General features: G+C 50.5%; 11 protein-coding genes across 11 annotated transcripts; 7 read left to right on the forward strand and 4 right to left on the reverse strand.

The window, feature by feature from the left end:
* Nucleotides 1-1,207: 1,207 nt before the first annotated feature.
* On the forward strand, nt 1,208-2,479 carry PC9H_002456 (uncharacterized protein; the record flags this gene model as incomplete). Its single annotated transcript, XM_036772093.1, has 5 exons — nt 1,208-1,349; nt 1,421-1,555; nt 1,608-1,661; nt 1,714-1,866; nt 1,917-2,479. The coding sequence occupies 5 exons, from the start codon at nt 1,208-1,210 to the stop codon at nt 2,477-2,479; spliced, it is 1,047 nt and encodes a 348-aa protein (XP_036625739.1).
* Nucleotides 2,480-2,725: 246 nt separating this feature from the next.
* Nucleotides 2,726-4,805, forward strand: PC9H_002457 (uncharacterized protein; the record flags this gene model as incomplete). Its single annotated transcript, XM_036772094.1, has 10 exons — nt 2,726-2,783; nt 2,995-3,135; nt 3,217-3,315; nt 3,375-3,443; nt 3,502-3,878; nt 3,934-3,951; nt 4,003-4,176; nt 4,229-4,318; nt 4,371-4,421; nt 4,476-4,805. The coding sequence occupies 10 exons, from the start codon at nt 2,726-2,728 to the stop codon at nt 4,803-4,805; spliced, it is 1,407 nt and encodes a 468-aa protein (XP_036625740.1).
* Nucleotides 4,806-6,271: 1,466 nt separating this feature from the next.
* On the forward strand, nt 6,272-6,671 carry SUS1 (SAGA histone acetylase and TREX-2 complexes component; the record flags this gene model as incomplete). Its single annotated transcript, XM_036772095.1, has 3 exons — nt 6,272-6,351; nt 6,421-6,491; nt 6,553-6,671. 3 exons carry the CDS (start codon nt 6,272-6,274, stop codon nt 6,669-6,671), a joined length of 270 nt encoding a protein of 89 aa, XP_036625741.1.
* Nucleotides 6,672-6,902: 231 nt separating this feature from the next.
* On the forward strand, nt 6,903-8,135 carry RSM10 (mitochondrial 37S ribosomal protein rsm10; the record flags this gene model as incomplete). The annotated part of the gene is made up of 6 exons (XM_036772096.1): nt 6,903-6,988; nt 7,040-7,162; nt 7,212-7,244; nt 7,297-7,353; nt 7,410-7,445; nt 7,499-8,135. 6 exons carry the CDS (start codon nt 6,903-6,905, stop codon nt 8,133-8,135), a joined length of 972 nt encoding a protein of 323 aa, XP_036625742.1.
* A 394-nt stretch (nt 8,136-8,529) lies between these two features.
* PC9H_002460 (uncharacterized protein) lies at nt 8,530-8,974 on the reverse strand (the record flags this gene model as incomplete). Its single annotated transcript, XM_036772097.1, has 3 exons — nt 8,530-8,556; nt 8,607-8,836; nt 8,896-8,974. The coding sequence occupies 3 exons, from the start codon at nt 8,972-8,974 to the stop codon at nt 8,530-8,532; spliced, it is 336 nt and encodes a 111-aa protein (XP_036625743.1).
* A 550-nt stretch (nt 8,975-9,524) lies between these two features.
* On the forward strand, nt 9,525-11,175 carry PC9H_002461 (uncharacterized protein; the record flags this gene model as incomplete). The annotated part of the gene is made up of 3 exons (XM_036772098.1): nt 9,525-9,884; nt 9,932-10,163; nt 10,214-11,175. 3 exons carry the CDS (start codon nt 9,525-9,527, stop codon nt 11,173-11,175), a joined length of 1,554 nt encoding a protein of 517 aa, XP_036625744.1.
* Nucleotides 11,176-12,006: 831 nt separating this feature from the next.
* On the forward strand, nt 12,007-13,272 carry PC9H_002462 (uncharacterized protein; the record flags this gene model as incomplete). Its single annotated transcript, XM_036772099.1, has 6 exons — nt 12,007-12,160; nt 12,253-12,313; nt 12,368-12,826; nt 12,884-13,004; nt 13,066-13,196; nt 13,254-13,272. 6 exons carry the CDS (start codon nt 12,007-12,009, stop codon nt 13,270-13,272), a joined length of 945 nt encoding a protein of 314 aa, XP_036625745.1.
* Nucleotides 13,273-13,620: 348 nt separating this feature from the next.
* On the reverse strand, nt 13,621-15,131 carry PC9H_002463 (uncharacterized protein; the record flags this gene model as incomplete). The annotated part of the gene is made up of 11 exons (XM_036772100.1): nt 13,621-13,788; nt 13,831-13,860; nt 13,923-13,992; nt 14,049-14,089; nt 14,154-14,230; nt 14,293-14,312; nt 14,378-14,495; nt 14,556-14,634; nt 14,698-14,853; nt 14,904-15,016; nt 15,068-15,131. The coding sequence occupies 11 exons, from the start codon at nt 15,129-15,131 to the stop codon at nt 13,621-13,623; spliced, it is 936 nt and encodes a 311-aa protein (XP_036625746.1).
* Nucleotides 15,132-15,562: 431 nt separating this feature from the next.
* Nucleotides 15,563-16,330, forward strand: PC9H_002464 (uncharacterized protein; the record flags this gene model as incomplete). Its single annotated transcript, XM_036772101.1, has 7 exons — nt 15,563-15,597; nt 15,651-15,656; nt 15,708-15,823; nt 15,880-15,943; nt 15,997-16,084; nt 16,139-16,228; nt 16,280-16,330. The coding sequence occupies 7 exons, from the start codon at nt 15,563-15,565 to the stop codon at nt 16,328-16,330; spliced, it is 450 nt and encodes a 149-aa protein (XP_036625747.1).
* A 374-nt stretch (nt 16,331-16,704) lies between these two features.
* On the reverse strand, nt 16,705-17,590 carry PC9H_002465 (uncharacterized protein; the record flags this gene model as incomplete). The annotated part of the gene is made up of 6 exons (XM_036772102.1): nt 16,705-16,720; nt 16,782-16,882; nt 16,940-17,071; nt 17,126-17,205; nt 17,262-17,441; nt 17,512-17,590. The coding sequence occupies 6 exons, from the start codon at nt 17,588-17,590 to the stop codon at nt 16,705-16,707; spliced, it is 588 nt and encodes a 195-aa protein (XP_036625748.1).
* Nucleotides 17,591-19,373: 1,783 nt separating this feature from the next.
* On the reverse strand, nt 19,374-24,708 carry PC9H_002466 (uncharacterized protein; the record flags this gene model as incomplete). Its single annotated transcript, XM_036772103.1, has 12 exons — nt 19,374-19,879; nt 19,959-20,080; nt 20,146-20,338; nt 20,409-20,486; nt 20,563-20,731; nt 20,788-20,947; nt 21,007-21,332; nt 21,381-22,501; nt 22,564-23,619; nt 23,724-23,961; nt 24,017-24,304; nt 24,352-24,708. 12 exons carry the CDS (start codon nt 24,706-24,708, stop codon nt 19,374-19,376), a joined length of 4,614 nt encoding a protein of 1,537 aa, XP_036625749.1.
* Between the last annotated feature and the right edge of the window lie 981 nt (nt 24,709-25,689).

Raw genomic sequence — 25,689 nt, forward strand, 5'->3', positions numbered from 1 at the left:
GCGATGAGCGATCGACGATTACATCCACAGCGATCATTCGTATCCGCTACATCATTTAGCTCCCTATCTTCGGAACACAGTCACCGTATGTCTTTAATCGTCATTTGTTTCAAAGCAATCATTCATACAGACCATAACTGCCGCATCGTGCCAGCCTTCTCCGCAGGATAAACTCGACTTCGTCGGATGAACTCGTTGGAGCATTCAGGAGTCTCTTGAATAATCAGAACGCACCCTTGTCTGAACTTTGTCGAGGCATTCCGTGAAACAGCCAGATAGGCGTTCAAACTATTGTAAGTTAGCGCTCTTTGTTGTATATCGATCTCAATGCACGTCTTGACGCCCAATTTTGATTGTTTCTGTACATCGGGTCGTGCCCAAGAAACGAGGACGTTTCATTGGATGCTGTGCACATATATCTAGCACACAATTACCCGATGGATATAGACTGGAATGAACATGCACATAAACTCTCCCAAGGCAAAGGTTGTACCTCGATGTAACAACAATACAAGGGCATTCAACGAGACTGGCACTGACTTGCATTTTTATTTCCCTTAGAGCGCAAGTTTATCTCGGAGTCCAAACTCAAGCGGCTCCTAATACCACGGAAAGTGGCTGTCCGACAGGCACATACCGGTTTGACATGCAGGACAAATGGCCAGGCGCCAGCTGATAGAATTCCATCCAAGGATCCGTGCGAAAGTTCGAGGTAAATTGTCAGGGACCTCCGAATGTTCCATCCGCTGTACCTCCTCCAGTGCGCGTCAATATCGCTTCTACTTGGTATGACTTGACTCATGCTCTCCATTTCCAGCCTCAATGCACACATCATACCCGGCGTACGTGAATGCAAGAAAACAGGCATGATATATCAAAGGTATTTCGGAATCATCCACAGGTGTGGGTATAGCCGCTAAGCTAGTGCCTCTGCATCCGATCATGCTACCCCTGATTCACCCAATCCTGGATTTGCTTTTGAATTGTTTGCAGTTTCTGTCCATGTCCGCGACAAATGCGCATCGCGATCTTGATTCCAGATTACACGTATCCTGAATCCAGTGATCAATACTCGTGCCCCAAGGAGCCCTTCCCGACGTAAACCCTTGAATACCGCGCTCTGTCCACGCTCTTATACCTTGAATCATATTTAGTCGAGGCTGTCCAACCCTTCACTTCACAATTAATGCTCTAGCTCTTTAAAACCATGTCCCTCGTCGTATCTCCTCCATACCATTCCCGCCCATCCTCGAAAGCTTTCATCGAGGGCTACACATCTTCTATACGTCCACATCTAGCGTACAGTGCGCCCATGGACCCCTTCGCCCCTAATGGACGAAACTACCCAGGTGCGCGAAACCCGTCTTCAAATGCCCAGAGAATGCCTAACATTGTCGCCCTCACGTGTTCTTTCACGAAGATTCTAGCGACCAACAGCGCCCAAAAGACTTCACAGCTACAACCACCACCAACGTTATGTGGGATTATATGGCGTCGAATGCTTCACCAACATCGCCTCCTCTCCAGTATCCCGATCAACGCCGGGTCCGCGACGGTCAGTGATCATCTCTTCCCCTTCCTTCGTCCCCGCTAAGCAGATCGTACAGATAGGCTGTGGTCTGCACAACATGCGATCCCTTATGCATCGACAGCTCGCCAAGGTATGATATAGCTCGTTCTATGTGCTGCATAGGCCTGAACAGGGATCTTCAGGAAACCATTCAGCAAGCACAGGTCCTGACGCCGCCTGGTCAAACCAGAACTTTTCCTCGTCTAACGATCACGGCCTAGTCTTGTCTCCAGATATCCCATCCCCATCGTCTGGCAGCTCATCGTATCAGGGGTGGGATTTTGTTGATTCACAAGGTCAGTGTTAATGAGATTCACGATGGATTCCCCTCATGTCTATCTCGTAGCATATCCCTCTCCCTCCAGCGTGGGGAGCCACAACGAGTTCTTTGTGGACTTTGACTTCCCTCACACTCTTTCTGCTGAAAACTTGACACTGCCTTCGCCTGACCGCCTTCTGGTGCCACCAGCTCCTTCGCCCAAGCTCAGTAGCTCCGCTCCATCCTCGTGCCTATCAACTCCAGCATATCGGAGCACACAATTATCAGATCCACCCAACGAGAAATCTCGTGATATGTCACCGAGTGGGAGCATGGATGATCCCCAAAATTCACGTCGGCGATTCCCTTGCATTGTTGCCGGCTGTTCGCGGCGGTTTACGAGTCAATACACGCTGAAGGTCCACGTTGAGGCGCACAAACCCAAGCCTCGCGTTTCCTTCCCTTGTACTCTGGGCTGCTCTGAGCGGTTCTCGAGGCAACACGACAGGCTGCGTCACGAAGTCGCTAAACACGGCAAAGTCTGCGAATTCTCGTGCAACGAATGTGGACGGTTCTTTTCCTCTCAAAAGACGCTTGGGAATCACAAGTGCCCGGTAGCGCAGGGTGGGACCCGATGGGTCAACTCATGACGGATGCTTATCTTACACAAAGTCCGGGAGAGTGGCAGATTAGTGCTATTCGATCTGGTGGCGGTCGCTGATTGGACTTCGCGGACCTAGCTCGCACACCAACTCGGATACATACACGTTGAACTAGTCACCGTTATTTAAGAACATTTTTGGTTCCGGGTTTTAGCCATGGACAAGGGTAATTCAGTAGCGAATAAATGTATCATACATAGGCCTTGCTAGCACCGATATGTACACCATTCAAAAATGCAGGGGAGACAAGGGAAGCTCGATGGAGTTCGGCTAAGAACGGAAGAAAAACAAAGTAAGTTTTCTGATTTTCAATACTTGCTGGAACAGATCATCTATATTTAGTATCATCAACAGCTCTCAAAATATTCTGACGAAGTCACGAAGCTAATGGTCCATCATGTCGTGATGAGTCCTGGGAATGGGTTGTTATCGACGACTTGACTATGGATAACGTTGACAGGAAGCTCTCAGTAGCTATTGTGTACGTACGCATTTGTTTCTAGCGCAACAATTGGTAGCTTATGTCCAAGACACTAGGGGCGGTGGTATAGGTGGATTGACGTTCGCTCTCGCGCTAGGCGATTGTAAATCGCTTCAGGTCGACCTATACGAAGCGGCTCCAAGACTTGCAGAGAAAGGCGCAGGTATGTGGAGAGGTTCCGTAACAATTCCGCCAACAACATCCGCTGTCCTTGTTCGTATGTTAATTAATGTAACCCTGCTAGGCATCACCCTATGGGAACGTGGTTGGCAAATTATGAAGCGTCTCGGCGTTCAGGCCGACATGGACGGCCTGCTGCAGTCGCCCCGAAATGACACAGAAGGTGGATGGGGTCACCGTGAGCTGTTAATAGATCACTGATCAGAGTGTACATCTCTTTAGCGCTCACCTTCGAGTTTCGTAAAGGGGATCAAGAACCCGGAGAGTCCTTCTACCAGCTCTTCCTCAAGGGTATGTACTCCCCAACCAGATGCTGTATCTCCACGCTGATTGAATGGAACGACGTCAGGCGGTCCGATAAACTACCACAGAGCGGAGCTTCAGAGCGTTCTTCTCAAACACATTAGCCCTGCCTGCCGCTTCCACCTGTCTCGGAGGTTATCGTCTTACTCTGAGCGGGAGGACGGGGTCCATCTGAAGTTTGAGGATGGCACCACGGCGACTTGCGATATTTTGGTGGCAGCTGATGGTATCAAATCTGTGGCCCGAGGAAACATGATGGAAGATCAGGCAAAAGCTGCTGATGCCCAAGGGGATGATGCATCTCCCTACCTTCAGTGCATTCAACCGTTCTTCAGCGGGTCAGTTGCCTACCGCGGTTTAGTGCGAAGCTCCATTCTACGTGAATGCATGCCCGATCACCGCACTCTAACAACGCCGACCCAGGTTAGCTGTTGTCAGTGCTTTCCTTGACGTATGGCTAATATTGTCTTGGGTTTAGTACTGGGGAAAGAACAAGGTACAGCTTCCTCTATCTCCGCAAGTTCTGCCTCACGGTTTTGATACTTAGCACCTCATTGTCTACCCTATCTCACAAGGACGGTTTGTGAACGTGGTAGCCTTTTGTTCAGATCCAAAAACCGAAGGAACTGTGTACGATAAACCTTGGACAAGGGTTGCAGAGAAAGATGAGCTGCTCAAACAATACGAAACTTGGGAGACTGAAGTCAAAGTCCTCCTGAAGGTACGTCGTACCTTCCTTTCAGCTTCCTCAAGTTAGTGAGGCCTATCTCTAGTGCCTCGATGATCCGACCATGTGGGCTATCCATGCGCTGAAACCCCTGCGAAGTTATGTCTCTTCTCGAGTTGTTCTCATCGGTGATGCGGTACGACTATGTCTCCGTTTCTCATGTCGCGGTCGTACTCATCGACCGCAAGGCACATGCAATGACGCCTCATCAGGGCGCCGGTGCTTCGCAGGCGATCGAGGTTTGACACCGTCACCTCTGTGCTGACATACTAGGTGACTCACGATACGTTCAGGACGCCTACATCCTTGCTGCTCTCGTCAACAATCCCCGTTGTACAATAGCCTCTGTCCCCGACGTCCTTCGCATCTACGATAGTATCAGACAGCCTTTCGGAAACCGTGTGCAGGCAGCCTCAAGGCACCAGGGACAATGCTATGAACTCAATGGACCAGGATTTGCCCATATCCTACCAGGGGATAAATCAGTAACATCCGAAGCTCTTAGAACACTACTCCAGGACCTGATCAAAGGATGGAATTGGCAGTGGTCTTGTTCAGCGGAAACGGACAAAGAGCAAGCTTTGTCTAAATTGTGCGAGATTGATTTAAGACGAGCAGGGTAACTTTGATTGTCTTACACGGCCGGATGGAGGATATTGTACGGTTCTGTTGTACCCGAGTACATGCGCTGAGAAGATTCCAATGACAAAATGAATAAACCAACGTCTTCACCGAAAGCAATCAACTGCCAAGTCGGTCCCTCAGTTACGCGGGACCAGCACACGTTGAGCAGTCTGTCCCTATGATGCACGATCCGATCAGGCTGGTTGGGCCATACCACACAGCCCAAAACCAAGATACTTCCTATGTGCAGCGTTCCAGCCTGACAGTCAGGCTGATCAGGGAAGACGGAACTCGAAAGTATGTTTGTTACTTACTATAACCGATTCCGACGAGTTCCGTCGGTTATGAATTCCAACACAGCATGGGCTAGACCACCGGACCCTATCGTACTCCATCATTGTCTCGAGGCGGGACCAGACCAGGACCAGCGTTCTTCGACGTAGCTAGAGCATGATTTAAATTACATGCAAAATCATTATGATAATCGTCAGCCACAACCACAGCCACTGTGGAGCTCGCTGTGCTAGTATTTGGCTTTGATCTGAACACCAAACAAGTGCACCTGAGATTTTGATCGAGACTCACTCTGGCAGTAAATTCCATCTTAAATTGAGGTATTGTTCAAACTGACCGTCGTAACATACATAGAGCCCTAAGGCTTCGGTTATGTGTCCCGTGAGACTCTAGTGTACCTTGGTTCTTCAAGTTTCAACCGCTTTGGGACCTGGGTTGCGCGGCGGCGGCGGCGCCACTGTGCAGTGTCAATGGCCTTTATTCCGTAACAAATGATGCCGAGGAGGTTGAGCGGCTCGATCCCATCGTTCACGACTCTTGTAGTTTAGATCTTGTGAAGGTACGTAGTGCCCACCATGGCGTTTGGACACTTGGTGCCCCCCCTCCTCACATACTGTACGATTTTTATAAGTCTCCCTACTCCTCGAGTCTAGCCGTATTGACTGTGTGTCAGGTCTCCAAAACAACGGGTACCCGTGGTGCTATCCTCTCGGAGGTGCTCTAGCTTCCGGCATCTGAGGAGCCAATCGTACGTACCTGCTCGATTTAATTCACTTTGGTAAGTTTCAGCGGGAAATATGGCAGTATAATACCTATTGGCCCCTCTGGAACCAAATTTCCTGCTTGATGGCATCCAATGCAAACGAAATTATGCCATAAAGTGCAACGTGCATGATTGGCCCTATGTACCCTACATTTGGTACGGTAGTCAGGCAGCCAATTAGACTTGGGCGCAGTACGTACAGCATGGAGCCTACCAATCGTCCGTCAGAATGTTCGACGAGACAATCGCATTGAATTGGAAACTTCAATGGACCTGAAGTCGAGTGGCGGTAGCCTATTTGATCACCGGGCTATCGGACTTAGGGGCACCTCGAGCGTTCACCACGACTTGTCTTGGACTGTTACACACAACCGGGGACCTGAGGCCTGTGCACAGCATCGCTTCATCATGCCGTTGAGCAAGGAGGACATGAATTCCTTGTACGCAGAGCTGCTCAACCGTCTCGTTGAAAGCGGCGAATGGGATCGGTAAGATTCCTGCATTAACGGATGGGTATTTGAATTTTATGCGGATAACCGTACGGTGATTAAATTCAGGATCAAGGCTGTTTTGGAGGCGAAGCTGAACGAAACTGGCTGGAAGGATCAGGTGAAAGATCAAGCGAAAGGTGATTCAGATATTGTTGGAGGTTGACCTGAAGGCCTTCTGAACTGGCGAGTTTGTTTTAGAGCAGGCTAGACAGATGGAGGACCTTTCGTTCCAAGTATTGCTGGACAAGATCAAGCCTACGGCAGAGGGTAAGCCGGGTTTCGTTCCTCCAAGATACGTTCTCAACGATATGGAGTAGGTATGGTGACACCAGCGGTAAAGCGAGAAGTAGTCGCGATGCTTCGGCAACAGGTAGATAGGCAATGTGAATAGATACAACACATATCGTCAATGCGTCGCATACTAGCTTATTTCGTCGAGACTGGAAAATTGTAGAGCAATAGCGCACTCAAGAGCGGCAGAGGTGACAGAGGTGACATTGGCGCGTCGGACGCGTCGTGAGAAAAAAGTATTCTTGCCCTCCTCCGTCATGCTTCGGGTCGCCTTCAGAGCTCCCATACGTGCTACGACCTTATCTTTCCGTTCATGGCAGCGCTTCAACTCGACCCAAACTCCGTACGGTCACTCCCCCCCCTTTGCGACGTCCCATTGCTGATATGTTTGCAGGTCAGCGACAAAACTTGGTTCGGCACCTGCAACTTCGGGTGCTAAGCCCGGAGCGGCGGCTACACCCATAGGCAGAGCAGAGGCGAGCCTGGCGTCAAGCGTCTCAGCGAGCGTGGATGTCGAGTACGTCCTTGCTTGCTTGTGTCTTTGCTTCGTGACCGACGTATTCTAGGGTTTCTTCCGATGCGAATGAAAGCATTGAAGAGTGCGTTTCTGCTTGTCTCTTAAAACATTCCTGGGGTTGATATTCTTCGAAGTGACGAAGACGCTATAGACGAGTCCCTGTTGTTTGCTTCGGAGACCGAACCCGTCCAGTAAGACCTCCCCCCATACTTATTACAGTGACTTGAATTCGGAATTCGTCCCTCAGACCAGCGACATCAGAAGAAGAGTTATTTGGTACTAGGTGCGACTCAACATGGAGACTTAAGTACTTTGAGGTATTCACTTTCGTGATAGAACACCTGGCTCCCAGTTGGACTCCGATTCTCTTCCTCGACCGTACTCGTCCTTGCCCGCCAACCCCACTGAAGCCGAATACGCCTCGGCTCTCATTCACGGGAGGTCTATCCATCTGCCCTATTACCACCCCCGAACGCATGATATCCCCGCCGCGTCCATCCAGTTCCGCTCACACCACCCTCGTCTCCTGGATCTCTTTACCCACTTCGCCTCCCACGCCGCCTCTTCTCTCGGGATACCCATCTCCCGTGTGGCTTACCTCCCGACGCAGCGCTCGCTCTGGACTGTCCCCCGCAGTCCCTTTGCTCACAAAAAATCGCAAGAGAACTTTGAACGACGTGTGCACAAGCGCGCTATCAAGGCGTTCGATGCGGACCCCGAGGTCATTGACCGGTGGACACGATATCTCAGACGGCACGCGTTGGCTGGTGTTGGGATGAGGGTGGTAAAATGGGAGAGGATGCCGCTGGGTGTTGGCGCCGACCGATTGCTCTCAGCCATGTCGGGTTTGAGCCAGAGTGCGGTCAATAAGGAGAAGATCAAGCAGTTGGGAGATCAGATCGTGCGCCAGGAGATGGCTGTGTTGGAGAAGGAGGCGGAACCCAAACCGATTGAGACCCCTTCGACAAATTGACTGCGGTAGAGACGTTATTGGTATTTTATACGCTATCGTAGGAACATAGTTGATATCTTTCTGCAGCGTTCATCTACGGATTAGATAGTGTGCTGCTCTGAGCTCCTTTTACAATGTCATACGTTGGTGTAGGCCCACAATTCCTCGCTCGGTTGAATCTGTGTACTGGGACGCCGTTTTGCGTTCGTTCAGCAACCGTCATGACTACGAGGTCGCAGAGGATACGGAGTCATCTTGCCCGCGACAAGGCTTAGGAATACTTCTATATAGCTAAAGTTTGCAAAGAATAGTGTCCCGATACTGCTCACATTTGAGGGGATATGTATCATTGATCTAAACTGTGGACATTTGTGAAGGAAAGTATATTGAAGGATCGAGGGGTGGCTATTGTTATTTACTTCCTTAATGAAGCACCACCACTCTACAGTCACCAGTTATAAGCGATATATGTCAGAGCTAAGAGACACTCACCAGAATAGCATCTATCTCAAAGTCTGGTACGTATCGAACCCGCGGTTTCCAAAAGCGTTCCGGGGCTTCCCAGAATTCGGAATACACCTGCTTGCCAGAGCCAGATGACTTAGACGACGATGAAGATGGTGAGGGTGACGATGTCAACTGAGAAACTGCTTTGGATATGATAGCAGACTTGTCCCGTAAGTCAACGGGTGCAGCGGGATGGAAATGAGGGATCTCCGGTGCTTTGGGTAAACGAATCTTCAATAACTAGACAACGCAGAAAATGGGAATCGATACTCACTTGAAGGCCACTGGCGACGTCCGATGAATTTGATGAGAGGCTGGTGCACGGCCGCAAGGCGTGCTCGTGTTAAGAACATAATGATGATGGAAAGCTAAGGCCTCTCCGCTCCGCGCCAGCATCGGCAACCCGCGTCGCTTTGGTTGTGTTTGTTCTAGGGGACGACACCGTTTCTCGAAGTGAATCAAGAATAGCATAATGCTACCATAGTGGGTGTACCTTCTAGAGTAGATCTTTTGCTAGATAGAGTGGAATAACAGTATAATTTGCGTTTTCAGTTGTCTCTCCGGCAATACTTTCAGAATTCCCAAATCCTATGGTAAAAGGGTACAGGGGCTACGGGTGGTCACGCGGGCTCGCGCGTCGCCGAAGTGTACTCTTCCTCTCCATGCAGTACTCTACATCATCCCACCATTGCGCATTGAACATCGCGGTGAGATCGGGAGCTATTTCCAACATAGCTCTCTTGTTTTCACATCAACATCTGGTGACCAGCATAATAATTCAGGGAAAGTTGAATTCCATTCCTAGGAAGGCCGATGTGTGAAAATATTACGTCAGGAACGCGAAAGGGTTCCAACTTCCCTTGGTTTCACTTCACCTTCGTCACTTCCCCCCGGAATTCCACCATGAACGACCAATACACGTTTGGTGGCAAGTATCGACTGGAACAAGAGATCGCGAATGGAGGCTGCGGAACCGTCTTCCTTGGTGTCCACACCGTCGCCGGCAAAGAAGTCGCCATAAAGCTCGAGGCCGCTTCGTCGAACCAGTCCCATCGAAATGTTCCGTCCCCGTTGAAGCAGGAGTCCAAGATATACAAGTCGCTCATGGGCGGTCCCGGTGTACCTTGGATAATGTGGAGTGGGAGAAAGGGAGACTATAATGTTATGGTCATTGATCTACTTGGGCCATCGCTGGAGGATCTATTCAAGATGTGCAACAGACATTTTTCGCTGAAAACTGTACTTTTACTTGCTGACCAGCTGGTGAGTGACTACCCCACGTGTATGGCGCGTAATTCAACTGTCCATAGATTTCTCGCATTGCGTTTATTCACTCGCGAGACCTTGTTCACCGAGACATCAAGCCCGCGAACTTTGTAATGGGGACAGCCAAGTCTGCCCACCTTGTCAATGTAATCGACTTCGGTCTAGCCAAAAAGTTTCGCGACCCCCGCACGGGCGCACACATACCGTACCACCAAGACAGCATACACGGCGTTGGGACTTCGTTGTTTGCCTCTATCAATACGCACATGGGAATTGGTGAGTTACTTGAGTATTGCTACTTTCTTGATTCTGATGAATGCCGGCAGATTGTTCTCGCCGTGATGATTTGGAATCGCTGTCATACATGCTTATATATTTTTTGCGTGGCACACTTCCGTGGCGCAAAATAAGGTACCAGCCGCCCTTGTCGACGCCTAAACCCTCTCCTCCGTCTCCCCCCAACATCCCTTCGACGCCTTCAAAGTACTCTATGGACGGTCCTTCGACGCCCCCGATCCCTATGTCCTCTCCCCCCCAAATTGCACTCTCTCGTTCTGGGTGGCGATCATCGTCTCAGTCAAGGACGCGCTCTGATGACACTCCTGGTAACAATGGTCTAGTCCTCGACCTCGACTTTGAACCTTGTACACCGTCACCTTCGAATATCCCCCGTTCTCCTCCTCACCCCATTCCACCAACACCACAAAAGTCTCGACCTGTGCCGTCTATACACCGGCCCAGCCGACCTGTTCACAACCACCCCCTCCCCCCACCAGACACTCCCGCTACCCCTTCGACTCCCAAAAATCTACCGATGCAAGCTTCGGCGAAGGATGCCGTAAACCCCGTTACGGCCACCTGGAACTTAATTCTTACCGCCAAGTTATCTGCGGAGGCCACTCTCACGGCTGGCCTACCCGCTGAATTCGACGTCTTTCATCGCTACGCGCGTTCGCTGGCTTTTGACGATTTGCCTGACTATGATGGGCTACGTAGGCTGCTCCGTGGGCTTGGCAGACGCATTGGGGCCTGCTATGGAGATGTGCTTGAGGGCGAGGAGGGGGTGGATGAGAATGAGAGGCTGATTGACGGTGACGATAGTGGACTCCCTGATAAGGAAGAATTGCGTGTATGGGACTTCGACTGGTCGGTGGGAACCGTCGGACGCCAAAGAAGAGGCAGCGTGAAGAGTGGTGACTCCGGAAAAACCAAAGGTGGTCGACATTGCGAGGCCTGCGAGGCTAGAAGAGCTAGGCGTGCCGCATCAGAAGGAGAGTTTCTGAGATGATTGTGTCAAAATTCATGTCCGTTTCATGAAAGAACCGGCGTGGCCTCGCGCATCAGCACATTAACACTTCCACTACCACCCCCCCGCTTCAATTTATCACTTCCCTGTCCCACCACCGTCTCAGCAACCATGCACTCTGTATTATGATCTACCGCGGCAGAGATTTGCCAACACCCTTTTTGTTGTAGCCCACAGTATGCGGTCATCCCCTCCTCGGTTGCGTGAATGCTATTTATTTCACGCATTCTCGAACTCTAGACATATCTCCGCAACGTCGTGAGTAACGGTTCCTTGTGAGTTTTCCCTTCTCTCCCCCATACTCGTCGTGATCGCTGACATTATGCAGTATTTTTTCAATAGGACCTCCGCTCCCATGTAGTCCCAAGGATGTCAGTCTTTATGCTGTATAGCAATCGTTAAGCATTATTGATCAACACATAGTACTTACCCCCACTCGGAACATTCTTGCTTTCCTTTTGCTTTGATCTGTGTTCAATCAGTGCTACGCTTTCAATTATATGGTGCTACGATATTCACGATTCTAATGTATATATGTACTTTACTACCCACGAAATGGAACTGTACTTGGACTGCAAGTGCTTAACAAGTCGACGTTCAACTCCAACTGCAAGTGTTGACGTTGAGTACTTGAGTGCGTAGGTTTCACTGTCGGCGTTGAAACACCGGTGAGTCCTGGCGAGTGACCAACTTGGGCATCTCACATAACGACATTTCCACGGTCCGTGCACAGCGCGCTGGCCCAAAGCGAACTTACCACTCACGCATCACCACCACTTCTACTTACCAGCTTTTGCGACCAGCCAATTCAGAATGGACGGGTGGAACAAGATTCAGGCCAGCTTTTCGGGCATCAATATCTCGCAGTCTGCAAACAAGTTTGCGAAAGGCTTCAACTCCAGTGTTCAGGCGACGAGAGAGCGGCTTGGTCAAGTTGCACCCGACGAAATCACTGAATTGCCCCAAGGTCAGTTATATCAGCTGGGAGGGCCCATTCTACGCGCGTACATGAGGCAGCGCCGCCGCCGCCTCCGACTGACTGATGAATTATGCCTCTAGAATACAAAGATTTGGAAGCTCGCGTCGATGCTCTCCGCAACGCTCATTTATCTCTCTTGAAGTGAGTCGGCCTTGAATCCATACGTTCGTTATCCTGAATGATGCATACGTACAGGATTACGAAGGTTTACGAATCCGAGACATACGACTATCCGACCCAAATTCAGGAGTCAATCTCCGAGTTGTCGACTTCAATTGGGTATGGGATAACGAACTTCGCCGCCGCCAACCTTAAGGGAACCAACCTTCCTGCCCCGGCTCCCGCTGCGCCGCCTGCGCACCAGCATAAGACACTCCCCCACGCCTTGGGCCGCGCTGCCACGTCCGCTGCCCAAGCTGTTCAAAGCGCAGTTCCAGCTGGTGCAGGCACGGAAGATAAGCTTGGAAGTGGACTTGCTTTGTACGCAAGTGGTTGGGACAAGATTGCGTCCGCTAGGTTGCACCAGGATGCTTCCATTCAAGCGAATTTCTTGCACCCGTGGCAGCAAACTTTGAACACTTCCATCTCTGTCGCGATGAAGGCCAGGCAGGCAGTCAAAGTTAGCCGTCTCGAGCTTGATGCTGCTAAGCAATCGTATGTACATCTACATGATTATCAATTATATCCTGCTGAAAGCCCCTCCGTTTCAAGGTTGAAGACGGCCAGCCCTGCGCGACAAGAACAGGCTCGTCTCGAAGTCGAGAATGCTGAGGATGATCTTGTGCAGAAAACGGAGGTGGCAATCACGCTTATGAAGACCGTCCTTGAGAACGTAAGCATGATAATTGTTTCCGCGTCGGAGACTATGTTTGATTGACGTTGTCACCGCCCAGCCCGAACCCCTCAAGAACCTGAACGAGCTTGTCAAGGCGCAGCTGATGTTCTTCGCCACAGCTGCGGAGGCCCTGCAAGGCGTGCAAGGCGACATCGAAGACCTCAGCGTAGCAGCGGAAGGCGAATACAGGTGCGCTTCTCCGTCACTGCCCCTTGGAAAGCTCAGACTGATATACGTTCCCCCTAGAAAGTCTCGCGACCACTGAAGTGCCCTTGAATTAATACCATAGGCTAAATGAATATCAGATGTATCGACGACCAAGCTGTATGATTACAAGATACTCCTTTACATCCACGAGTAGGATAGCCCCTTCTTCCTTCTTTCATCCCTGTTGTTCGTTTCCTGACTGTCAAGGACTCATGATCCCGTTACTGTGTTCTGGTTTCCGTATGCTACACACCATATACACTACTTCTCCACCTGGAAAGTTGAGTGTGATGGCTCGAAGTCGTGAGCACCTCGTGGAGACTGCTATGTTTACAAGTTTACAACAGTGTCGAGGCTGTGTTCGTGGCGCATGTGCGCGATGGGCGAAGTACAAAGTGACCTTAGCTTATGCTATCTTCCATGGGGCTTCTAGGTCACTTCGTGGCGTTAGGTTGTTGAGTTCAAAAGCAGTTGGTGCTGAACTGGTTCTTATCGTGTTGAGGGTAGGCATTTCGTACTCTTTTGTATGTTGTCGGAAGCTTGCTCGGACTATTACGAGGACGAATGATATGCCCTGATATAATTCCGCAGTCAGAAACATGAAACACTAGGAGACGGGAACTGTGCGCACAATGATGGGGGTAGACTAAGATTCCGGGCATGTTGTGAGCGATGGACTTGGTGGACAGATTTAGAAAGAAGACTCACTGCGCCCAGTGCAACGAGTTGAAAGGGGCTCTTTAGGATGAAGGCGATGTTGTACGCGATGTGGATTGCGCTGAAAAGGTAAATGCGTGAAACGGGGATATGTTTCGGGTCAGTGATGGGACGCACGAGTATAGTACAGCGCTTTCGGTCAAAGCGTGGATTACCGACTGCACAAGCGAGAGTGACACATCAGTTGAATGATAGATGAACAGAGAAAATATAGACACAGACGCCGACATCGTTGACAACGGGCAGTTGAAACTTCTGAAGCACTTGCCGCAGGGAGTAGATGCGCCAGGTGATCAGTCCTATCGGCGGCAGGTACTGTTGTTAGATTCCTGAAGGGCTCACCCAAGTAAGTTTGACATACCTGTAACATAAGCCGTTACGCTATCGAAAGTAATGTTCAGTCCGCCTTAGTCATGGCTTGATTGCGCCACGGATATACCACTCACAAAAGAGAGGATATGAACATGATCATGACCCATACAGTGATGGGATCAGTGCTTGTGAAGAAATTGCCGCCTTGTGGTGCCAACTGGGAAAAGTAGTTGATCTCGACTACACCGCCCACTGTAAACGACGGATGATGTGTCAGAAAACGCCATCATTCAACGAAGTACCGCGACGTACCAAAATATGCCAAAACTGCCAACAGTGGGAGGATGGTTACCGGCCAACTACGGTTCCAAACAACGTATAGTCTGTATACCTAGACCGATGGATTTGACATTTTGAGCATCTGCCTTCACGACCCAGGATGTAGATTACTCACCATTGTTAAGTCCCCAAGGGTGGTTTGCAAAAAATACAATGCACTTTTCGTGACAAATTTGGGATCGCGAACATTTGAATAGTATACATCCGATGAGGTGAGTGGTAGGGAATATATGAACGCGTCGAATAAGCGGACAATTTGTAGAATCCAGTGCTGGAGATAACGATAAGCACCTCTGCTAAAAGGTTAACCGAAAGACTGACTGAGGATATGAGAATTAGCATGAGGATATTGATGCCTAGGAGGGTAGGGGACCGTGTGCCACGACCGGTTTTGTAGGCGTAGATGCAGCTAGCGAACAACAATAAATAGATACCTAATGAAGAGGGTAAGCAATCAAGTAACTTCGGTTTAGCTCGAAAAGTACCAAACAATGTACTCTCCACCAGAATGCCTGCCAACTCGGCGGACGGGATAGTCAAAGGATGCATGATTGAGCGGGGAGAAGCACTCGATAAGATTTTCCAACATTAGTGTATATATAGGCCGGCGATGCGACGTCCATTGATCCTGAGTTTCCGCAAGGGAACCGATATCGCTATTGCATGCGTGCGAGGCTGTTGCGATGCGGGAAGCCTTCATGTTACATAGAGATCACGAGGAACGATGACTGAAACAAGGCTGTATACATTGTGCCTTTCATTGTGCGCGAACATGATTATGGATGATCCTTGGATAATCCCTCAAACCTGACGCAGTTTGTGCTGCGGGGGTTAGTGTGCCAAGATGGATGCAAAATGTCAGCGACGGACTCAAAAGCAGGAGCACAGGAGGCAGGGGAGAAAGTCTCACGGTCTCCTGAGGAAGACGCGCAATAACAGGCGCCTGTTGAATTCAACTTTGACTTCGACCAATACGCACGATGTCTGCCCCAGAAAAGGACCCTTTCTATCTGAGGTATGTGAGCCCATATCACGGGTATGGCCGCGATACTGACTAGACGCGTGCAGATACTAGTATGTCCTGCAAGGCATATCTCCAGTTTGCCCTGGTTGATCTTTGAACAGCACTGGCCATTCAGGCAAGCATGGCCACGAATTCCTCGAGTTCGAGTATTCGCATGGTCGCCTTCGCTATGCTAATAACTCGAACTACCGGAATGACAGTCTGATTCGCAAAGAAAGTACGTGCAATCCCTGACTTTGGTTTCGCGGCAAAGAGACTCATTATCGCGCAAAGTGTGGGTTGGACCGTTGGTGGTGAAGGAGCTGAAACGCATCGTCGAATCCAGCGAGATCACCAAGTCAGCTTTCCTTCTTGGCCTTCTTTGAAATCACTTCTAACCGTTGCGAACAGGGAAGACGATACAAACTGGCCAAAAAAGAACATCGTTGGAAAACAAGAGCTGGAGATTCGAGTCGGAAACGACCACATCGCTTTCGAGGTTCAACGCTATCTACTTTGAAGACACACCACACTGACCAAGGTCGCTTTTTAGACGGCTAAAATCGGTTCGTTGGTTGATATCCAGGACAGCGAAGATCCTGAGGGCCTAAGGGTGTTCTACTACCTTGTTCAAGACCTCAAAGTATGTGTTTGATCACCTAATTCGCGTAGCAGTTGCTAAATACGTAACCAGTGTCTCATATTTTCTCTGATCTCTCTGCACTTCAAAATCAAGCCTATCTAGTCCTCTTTTGTGACCTTGTTTCACTATCGTATTGTAAGTGATGCATTCGCTGCTTTTCCGCTGGGTCGGTCTCTGACTCTTCGCACGATGCTAGCTATCTGTGCTCTGATGTCCCGCTCCCCGTGGGACGGCGTGCTTGTTCTAAAATAGGTGAGCTGCCTCGTTCCGACTAGACGTTCCCACCATTGACGGTTTTCATAGTCAAAATCCAATTGCTTCTCGATGAGCGATCCACCGCTGCCTCTTGACTCAAGGTCCCAAAGCCTCGCACATTGTAACCATATAAGCATACTGATTGAACCCCATAACGCCCTGAGTACATAACAACACCAAAACCAGAACCTAATCGGATCCATTAAAGAAGCTCTCCTTCCTTAGGAGTGGGAGGCACTGTTGGCCACGCATGGTCAGCAAATACGCCGCAAGATAATGAAGATACTGATGGACCCACCCAGCAGCCCAAAGTCCACCAGAACCAGTGCACCATCCTTGAGGAGAGAATGGCTGGTGGGGCGGGAAACAAGCTGCCCCTGCTGTAGCGCAGGTCGTGGCCTACAAATATACTAAGTGTTGGTTCTGATTGTGTTTTACGAGCCAGATGGTGCTCACCATATCGTCCCAACAGTATTCCAATCGGTCGTTCGAAAAGTTGACAAACAGATACGAACATGTTCCAAAAGTCAGTGTCTCCATTGTTTGGGGCTGAGCGACAAAGCTAGTAGACCCTTTGCCATTGAAAATCTATCGTAGATCGGTCGTTTTGTGATCTATTTTGTGATCAATATGTGAACCCACCTCAATCGCCTGGGCGATGACATTGCAATCCTCGCTGATTGGAGGGAGAATTCCACTGACGTTGCTGCAGGACGTTGTACCTGGAGGCTAGTTCATGAAGTTATCCTCATCGCGCAGCATGGCTTTTATAACGTACAACTTTGGCCGCAGACGTGGACGGGGTCGGTAGCGACGGTCCCCTCAGATGGTTCGCGAGCCGCCATCCCCTTCAGCGTACAGGACAGCCCAGTGCGGGTGACTTGTTTGTTTCCTACCAGGACATGGCTGGTGTGCGTGATCTTGGCGTCATTGCATCCTGCGTTGACCGCCATGCGATCTGTGATTTGAGGCCCAATTAATTCGTGTTCCCTCCAATTTGCGTCGTTTGTACGACGGTGTATACTCACTGACGGCAGCGGGGATGTTTGCAGCAGATACTGCTACTGCCAAGGCGGCAATTACGAGGACATTGCTGAATGCACGCATGTTTGGAAGGAAGAGATCAGGAGAGCAGAAGATGCGCAGAGGTATAAACCTGAGGAAATTCCTTGGATTTATAGGACGTTCGCTGAAGTTCCCTTAGCTTTTTATACTCCAGTCCACAGTCCAACACGCGGCGATGCAAGTAAACGTTGAGGCTCTCAGGTCGCATCGTTCGATCCCAGGGACAAACGCGCATCAACCCCATTGTCCAGACCACAGAAGTATCTTCCGTCCGGCAGAATAGACTTCATCTTGAAGCTTGACTGCCTGACGGCATCATCCCATTCCACCGCAGACCGCGCAAGGTACTGAGAAGGCTATTTACTAAGTGACAAGCATGGCCATAATTGTCCGAGCGTCTGGGCTTCGTCCGTTCTAGCGCCAGAATGGTGAGCGGATATGCTTCCTCTCGTGTATCGGCGGGTAGTTTCTTATGAAAACCACGCAGGGAGGCAAGAAAGGCGTGTTGAAAACCGGGAGAGGAAGAATCGCTGCGACTCAGCTGGAGAGTGCGCGTCCACGCATGTGTCTTCTCTCCGTCTTCGTGTCACCGTGCCTTTACGCGCGGACGCACGCTTTCATTCTGTCGTTCGATGACAAGACGCAAGGCACGACATCAGGTTTCTTCCAGAGACACCCCATAACTGTAATTCAGGCCAAATGCTTTTTGTGACAAATCTGGGAGAAAATTGCACCGGACCAGAATGCGGGTATGTCAGCGTTGTTTGCCATGTGCACGTTTGACTTCGATGGATGGTGCCTCTCCTGCTTGGGGGCATGTAGCGTGTAGATATGCATGGAGTAAATGGGTATGCATTGTATTGTGTGCGCGCCTTGTATTGTATTCGCCCCTCGCTTACACTCACCACTGTCATCGGTGCATCATGCATGTGCACCGGTGTTCGGTCTGTCCGTGGAATGAGTTGCGGATGTGACCTCACCATCAATGGAAGGATGGATATATTGTTCAACATGACAGACATGGTAGGTAATGCGGATCAAATTGTTCGGAAGCAACAGGTACTTACCACCGCTTTCCGTGATGACCAGACGCGAACAACTTCGATGTCCGAACAGCAATTATGAATAACAGTTTTTTGGCACGTCGATGGAAAGATGGGCCATTGGGTGCCTTGTTGGCCGAACAGTAACGTTCGATGTCTTTGTTGAATTGTTTCGGAGGGACACGTCTGGCGCTACTCTTTGCTATGGGCGACAAGTTTGCTGCACTTCAATCCAATGCGACGCGAGACTTGTGCGGCTCGAAACCTGCGACGACCTTTGCGGTCCCCGATGTCCCTCCTCCCTCGGACCTGCGCATCGTACGATAACGGTATTTATAGGTGCAATCTCGCGAACGTGTCCACAGCGTGTTCATGTTCTATCAATAGCATAATTGCAAAGGGGTTAGAGATCATTATTGGGTGAATATTAAGTATTGAAGTTGTACTGATGTACTCTCAGAAGATCATCGGCTGTCGAGGTATTTCGAGACCAACCTAACTTAGGACTACGCTGATAGGTTTTCTTTAAGACTTGGCCATTTCCCCCAGCGTCACATAGGAGAAAAACCAGTCTGAGTCAGGGGTTCGAGGGGAGGTCAGGGATGGGATGGGATCCCCTTCGCGAGCGACAAAGGCTTTTGCGCTTTTCATGGAGTGTTGATGCATGGAACTCACGCGTAAGCATGACCGATTGGATATGAGCCTACTCGGTTCCAAGCCGTTTACAATAATGATAACCACATATTCCATTATAAATAAAGAGCACCAACATGTACGAAGAATCACAACCCCCCAGCTCCATACCGCATCTTAATGTCCCTTGTAAGGGCTTTCAACATATCCAATGTCACAACCTTTTCCGTACTGTCCGGCCTGCTGTCCGCCATGTCCGCTACCTGGCTAGGTGCTTCCTTGCGGACACTCGGTGCGAAATGCGTCGTGTTCCCATTGTATTTGACCTTGGAAGACGTGTGTTCCGCAGACCGGTTTGCGTCCTTCATCCCATTGCTCGGACCATCACTGATATTGTTGTCTTCTTGACGTCTCCGCTCCCTTCTGGTGCTTTCCACCCTTCTCCTCGCTTCTCCTCCCTTCCGCTCGGCAACCAGATCAAAGTCGTCTTTCAGGGCAAGGAGCTCTGATTTAGGGACATAAAAAACAGGCTCTTCTCCGCCTGTGGATGAAGACACAGTAGACGAGGAAGTGGTAGATGGAGCAAGTATTCCTCGCTCGAGTCGGTACCGCGCGAGCTCGGCTAGATGCTCTAGGAAGGCCGTGCTTGGAAAGTCTAGAATAGAGAAACAAATCGGCAGCGGTCAATAAAAGGAAACTCGTTGAAGGTAGAGAAGAAACATTGAGGAACTCACCTCTTCCCATACTCCTGTGGGACGCAAGATCGGAGACAATGTTGTCAGTTTCTCCTTTCTCCGTTGGGGTGGACCCGATGGTCGCGCCTTCCAGCCATGATATTGTAGATACGTACAGGGACCTGCGGGGTTGTAAATGATCAGTAACAGAGGAAAGGGTCATGAACGTTGAGAAGACAAGACGTACTTGCTGTCCTCCTGCTTATTTGCTGACATTGGTATTGACGTTGACGTTGTCGTGGGGGTGGATGCTTCGTAAGGAGGGAGCAGCTTAATCGTTTTGTCGACCCCAGTACCAGTCAATCTCCCAACCAGTTGTATAAGGTCGTTGAGGAGCGAGATGAAAACCGAGAGAAGTTGTTTATATGATATCCAGTCGACTTTGGGGAATGGGATCGCGGGGTCGCGTAAGTAATGTACAAGCACCGATACGGAGAAATGTTAACTTACATTCGCCATCTATCCAGCACTTTTCGAGACCGTTTACCACGAATCTACTCAGCGCGGGCTGGAACTGTTGGAAAATACCTACGCAATAAGGAGTATCAGCCACGTCGAGAACAGAAGAGCAACACGGAATGCCCTGGTAAGAACAGAAACCCACCTCGTACACTCAGTCTCTGTACTTTCTCTCCTACCACGTCACACCCTTCGATCACCTCCTGGACACATGCGCCGAATTTGGCATCCACGTCGTCTCGGGTATCGGAAGTAAAAGAAAATGGAAAGGCTGAAAAGCTTTTCAGTACTGATGCGTTAATGTATTCTTTGATCTGTGATGCGTGGTTTGTGGGTGGGTAGAGATAAGTAATATGCATGTTGGGCTTACCATGGTATCTAAATCGGAAACGGGTTCCGAAGCTGCAGTGTCTGGCCGACCCGCTTCGAGCCACGACAACACAAGTAGTGACGGAACGAAATGGTGTTCTTGAGGTAAACTCTTGATGATATCTCTTAGTCGTGAGCAATCGTCTAATATTCGATACTTCCTTTACACGCACAGGGTAGATTAGCATGTAAACTCAAAAAAATGATAACAACAACGCACCGTTCAATGTCGTCTGTGATATCGTCCAAGGGCGTGCGTTCGAAGATAATCAATCCCGGAAAACCCTCTCTTTCGGCTGCGTCTCCCTGGGCGGATAAAGGGATCTCAAAGATCACCTCCGAAACCCACTTCCCTGAGTTGGGGATGTCAAACTTCCGCTCCAACCAAATGGCGGTAGCATCGCTCTCGGGGTTTAGCGAAATCCATGTACGCCAACTTGGTAGGGGTTTGTGTAACCCGCACGCATGCGCCTTCCGCCGGACTTGGTTGGATATTACGTCGAGGAATGACCCTCTGGTCCAACGTCGTTCGTGTTCTTCCTGGTTCTACGCGTGTATTAGAAGGCTAGTGAAGACATAGCGAGGTAGACTTACTTCTTTCAATCTTTGCGCAAGGTCTGCGTCAGTGCGTGGAGGTTGGTACTTGTCTGAAACGCGTCGTTTTACCCGCTTCTTAGCGGGGGATGACACTCGTGTTGACGTATCAGATATGTCGGAGCTCCTCCGCCGTCTCTTCTCTGAGGGAGACCCATTCCTCGCCGCCTCTCTTTCTTTTTTCTTCCTCTTGTTTTCCACCTTCTCCCTGTACGCCTCGCTCTTACTACACGCGTCTCTCCACGCTGCTCGGTCAGCTGTCCGCCTAACCCATCGCCTCAGAGATTGCTTTACAACTTCTCTTTTCGCAAAGCCATCAGCCAACCCTACAGCTGTTTCTTCGTCAAAGGAGTGTGTCCTTGCGCCCACCCTGGCCTTTTCCTTTCCTTTGGAGGAAAGAGGTTTCACAGTGTCCAGAAGCTGAGGCGGAGTACCTGGAGCTACTGACGGAACCGACGGCATCCCTACCAGTTTCCTCAGGGACCCTAAAGAGGATGATGATGACGAGGCACCTTGGGGGGTCGATCCAATGTCTTGCATCGTCGCTTGTCTCGACACTGTCGGTGATTGAGGCAGCAAAGGACTCAAAGGCCCTTCACCTATGAACCCCAAGCTCGAAGTTGGGGTCAAACCACCACTTCTAAGAAACCCTAAATGCGACCAAATCGCGGAGGGGGTTGCTGCCGTGGTAGTGGGAGTGGCAGGCAGGGATATAGGTTGTTTTCGGTCCATGGGAGGGGGAATACGCGGCGAGAGCTCTGAGCTGACGCTAGTGGTAAGAGTGGTATTAAGCTTCGGGAGTGTGGGTGTTATTGGGGTCGGTAAAGAAGGGGAAACTGTTGGCGCCGTAGCCGCAGCTGGAACAGACGTTGGTGGTGTAGGAGAGGTCCACGACGGCAACGGAGAGAGCACATTCACGGACGTGGCTAACGCGGGAAACGTAACAGGCGTCGGATGCTGTTTCGCCTGGGCCTTGAAAGGTGTACCAGCCATTGTCTCGCCGACCTCTGGGGTTGAAGCAGAAGTGAGTGACGGCGGATGCGACGGAATGAACGCTGGAGCTGCAACATTGAGCGCAGAAGGCGAAGCCTGCGTGCTAGCAGAAGCTCCTTGTAGGGGTGCTGCACGCGAAATATCAGTCCACTGAAAGGTTCGACTAAGAATAATTGAACGGAAGACATACCCGGCGTCCGTGCCGAACCAAAGGGTTGTGATTGAGCTGGTGCTGGCGGTTGACCAAAGGTGCCAAACGGACTTGAATTCGTGGTGCTCACTACATTCCCTAGTCCAACCTGCACCTGGCCATTTCCTACGTCCGATGACGACGCAGGTGCAAAACCAACCGGAAAAGTAGTCCCAAACACTGATTTTGGAGGAGTTGCCTTCTGTGTGGAAGAGCCGAAACTACTCCCAAACACCGAAGGAGTGCCAAACGGGTTGGGAGCACTTGTGAGGCCCGCAAAAGCAGACAAAGGTGCTGTTGGTCCCGGAGAGGACGACGTCGGCGGTGGCCCTTGATTTATCTGCGTTGGTTGGGTAGACGGAAAAGCAGTTGTCGAGGACGAAGCAGTAGTTGCGGGAAAAGCTGAAGGAAGAGGAGGTCCTCCAAACGTATTATTCAACCATTCGGTCGGTCCGGGTCTCAGTGGACTTGGGGCATGCATCCCCGCCCCTTCCTGATGCTCATCTCCCGCGTCCGCGTCGTCGTCCATCCCGTCGTCGTCCATTCTTTCATCTTCTAACCCGTCATAGTGTCCCATCCCGCCATCACCGTCCTCATGTCCCATTGACTCTTCTCCACCCCCACGCCCGTCACCCACCTCGCCATCAATAATCTGCCAAATTTCCAGATTCCCTCTAATATCCTCAATCCCGTCGATCGCCTCCTTCCCAAACAACCTCTCCAGTATACACGCCACAAGGTATACCATGACCACATTGCCACCTCCAGCACCCTCCCTGAGCACCCTTGCCAACTCTCCGAATATCGCCATTCCTTCCGCATCTACAGCCAACTTCGATGTCTTGGTGATCGGCGCACTGCGCTTCTGGACGTGGAGTCGAAAGTCCGTCGTCAGCTTGAAGACCGGATGTTCGGTAATGTGTGGCGGTATATCATCGTGCCGTTCGCGTTGATCCCTGATGTGAATTAATCGGTGGTATACACGCATCTCGAGCTCGTGAGGGGACTGATAGTTGTCCCTCTGATCGGCGTAGAATTCTTTCAAACTTTGTAGGGCTAGCATTTACATTCAAAGATATACATGCGATAGCGAAGGAGGAGCAGAATAAGTTTGTCAATCCTCCTACTCGTTCATCTACAGAAAGGCGGATGCTACTCACCGTACATCAACTGCTGCTCCTCCATCGGAATGGAAAAATCCGTTTCGTCTCTTTCGAAGTGCAAAGCCAGGATATGAAATCTTGCACATCTCTCATGGCACTCCATTGCCAGTGGGCCAGTCTCGTGTTGCATAGTGAAATCATTGCGCACGGCACGGGAGCGATCGCGAATGAAGCTGAAAGTACGGTGGAAGCCTCCAGTAGGAAGGAGTTGGCGGAAGAGGTAGTCGAGAGTTCTCTGCGAAAGTAAAGGGGGCGTGATGGGAAAAGTTAAATAAAAACGAGGGACGGACCTTGAGTATTATAGGTGGACGGAGATCGGAAGGCAATGTCTTGTCGCCTGCGGCGCGTTCGTACATTTTAACTGCTCGTTTGTGGTCCACACGTTTTGTTCCCGGGATTGTCTCCCATTCCGTGAGGTTGTTCTCCCGCTCGCGTCGATACCGCTCGAACCGAGGGCACATGTCCATGCAAGTCCCTACCATGCTGATGGCATCTTCCAGCCGTTTGGGTACGAGGGGGTCGTCCATCTTCCCTTCTGCAATTGCTTTTTTGCGTTCCACTTCTCGAGCTTTGACCAACTGAGCAGGCGTATGAGCACACATCGACGCGCACAGTTAGCACGCACATCCTGGTAGAACTTTTCTCTTTCTTCCTGCGTCTCCAGCACCGGTTCGTCGATGTCAACATTTCCGAAAAAGGGCAATTCGTCGTTGCCACTAGCGGTGGTCGCGGTGGGTTTCGCGACATTCAACGTGCGGTTCGGGAACTTTCTACCGCCTCCCGCTGAGCCTCCTGCTCCTCTTCCACCCGTCCCTCTCCCTCTCCCTCTATGTCCGCCCCCGCGCTCCCACCTCTCCCCATCGCCACGTTGATTCGGAGGTGCACCGTTGGGATTTCCCGCTGTCCATTGTTTGTTTCGCGACTGCGAGCGATGAGCATCTCCGCGCCCTCTGTTGTGCGAGCGGGTAGGGGGCGCGTCCATGAGCAGAGTTCGTAGTCGAGGTACTTGAGGACGACGGGCAGTGGTTCGGACGACAAAGGCTCAGACCTGTTCAGACGCGCACTTGAGTTGGGTGAATCAGGCGGGGTCATGTGATGGTCAGACTCAGTTGCCACACTAGATCACAAGTCACGACGTCGACGCACAAGTCCTATCTCTACAGCTACATCCTGGTCAGCAGAGGTGATACATATTCTTGACATGATTGTATAGTAAGATGATCCAGCCTCGCGCCATACCCTGAAGACGCTCCGGGAGCTTGTTCAGTCGACAGAACAAACCGACCCCGAAACTTACTGCTCTTTACCATCTAGTGAGCTAGTCAAACTGAAGCTAGTCAAACTGATCACGGATCTATGATCAGCCTCAGAAAATTCTTCCATTTAGACGCTTTGTAGCTCACTGGGATGATACCGGCACGTTCCCTATTTCCTTCGTTGTTCCGAGACCGATTCGTTCATGCAGACAGAGAAATTGTGTCCAAGCAGGAATCTATTTTCTATGATTTATCGGGATGTCATGTCAAGCTTCGGGATCGCACCTCGTCGTTGTGTACCAAACACGAACATCGTTGGCAGAGACCTCTTCCATTTTCCAAACATCCCCTCATTTCGACGGCTGAATTAGCTTAATGTAGTCCGTTCCATCGAGGAGACCGCCAAGACGCACGACGTTACCGAGATCAATCACTCAGCTGCCCTCGCCTGTGCGTTGGCAATGTTAGCAAAGCCTATCCTAATGCCCTCTGTCACATCCTTCCTCTAGGATCACTTCTCTTCCCTAGCTTTCCAAAGCCAATATTACTTCCCTCTGGAGGCAAAAGAATTGATATCAGGCAATCTTTCAGGGCACACGAGGTCCTAAGTATACTCCAGAATTTTGTTGCCAGGTTATTGCATCCTCAGCAAAAATGAGCGTAGCACGCTGGCTCACCGATACTATTGGTCACGAAGCTGAACCATT

The sequence above is a fragment of the Pleurotus ostreatus genome (genome assembly GCF_014466165.1).
Source record: "Pleurotus ostreatus strain PC9 chromosome Unknown scaffold_11, whole genome shotgun sequence".
Classification (NCBI taxonomy): Eukaryota; Fungi; Basidiomycota; class Agaricomycetes; order Agaricales; family Pleurotaceae; genus Pleurotus; species Pleurotus ostreatus.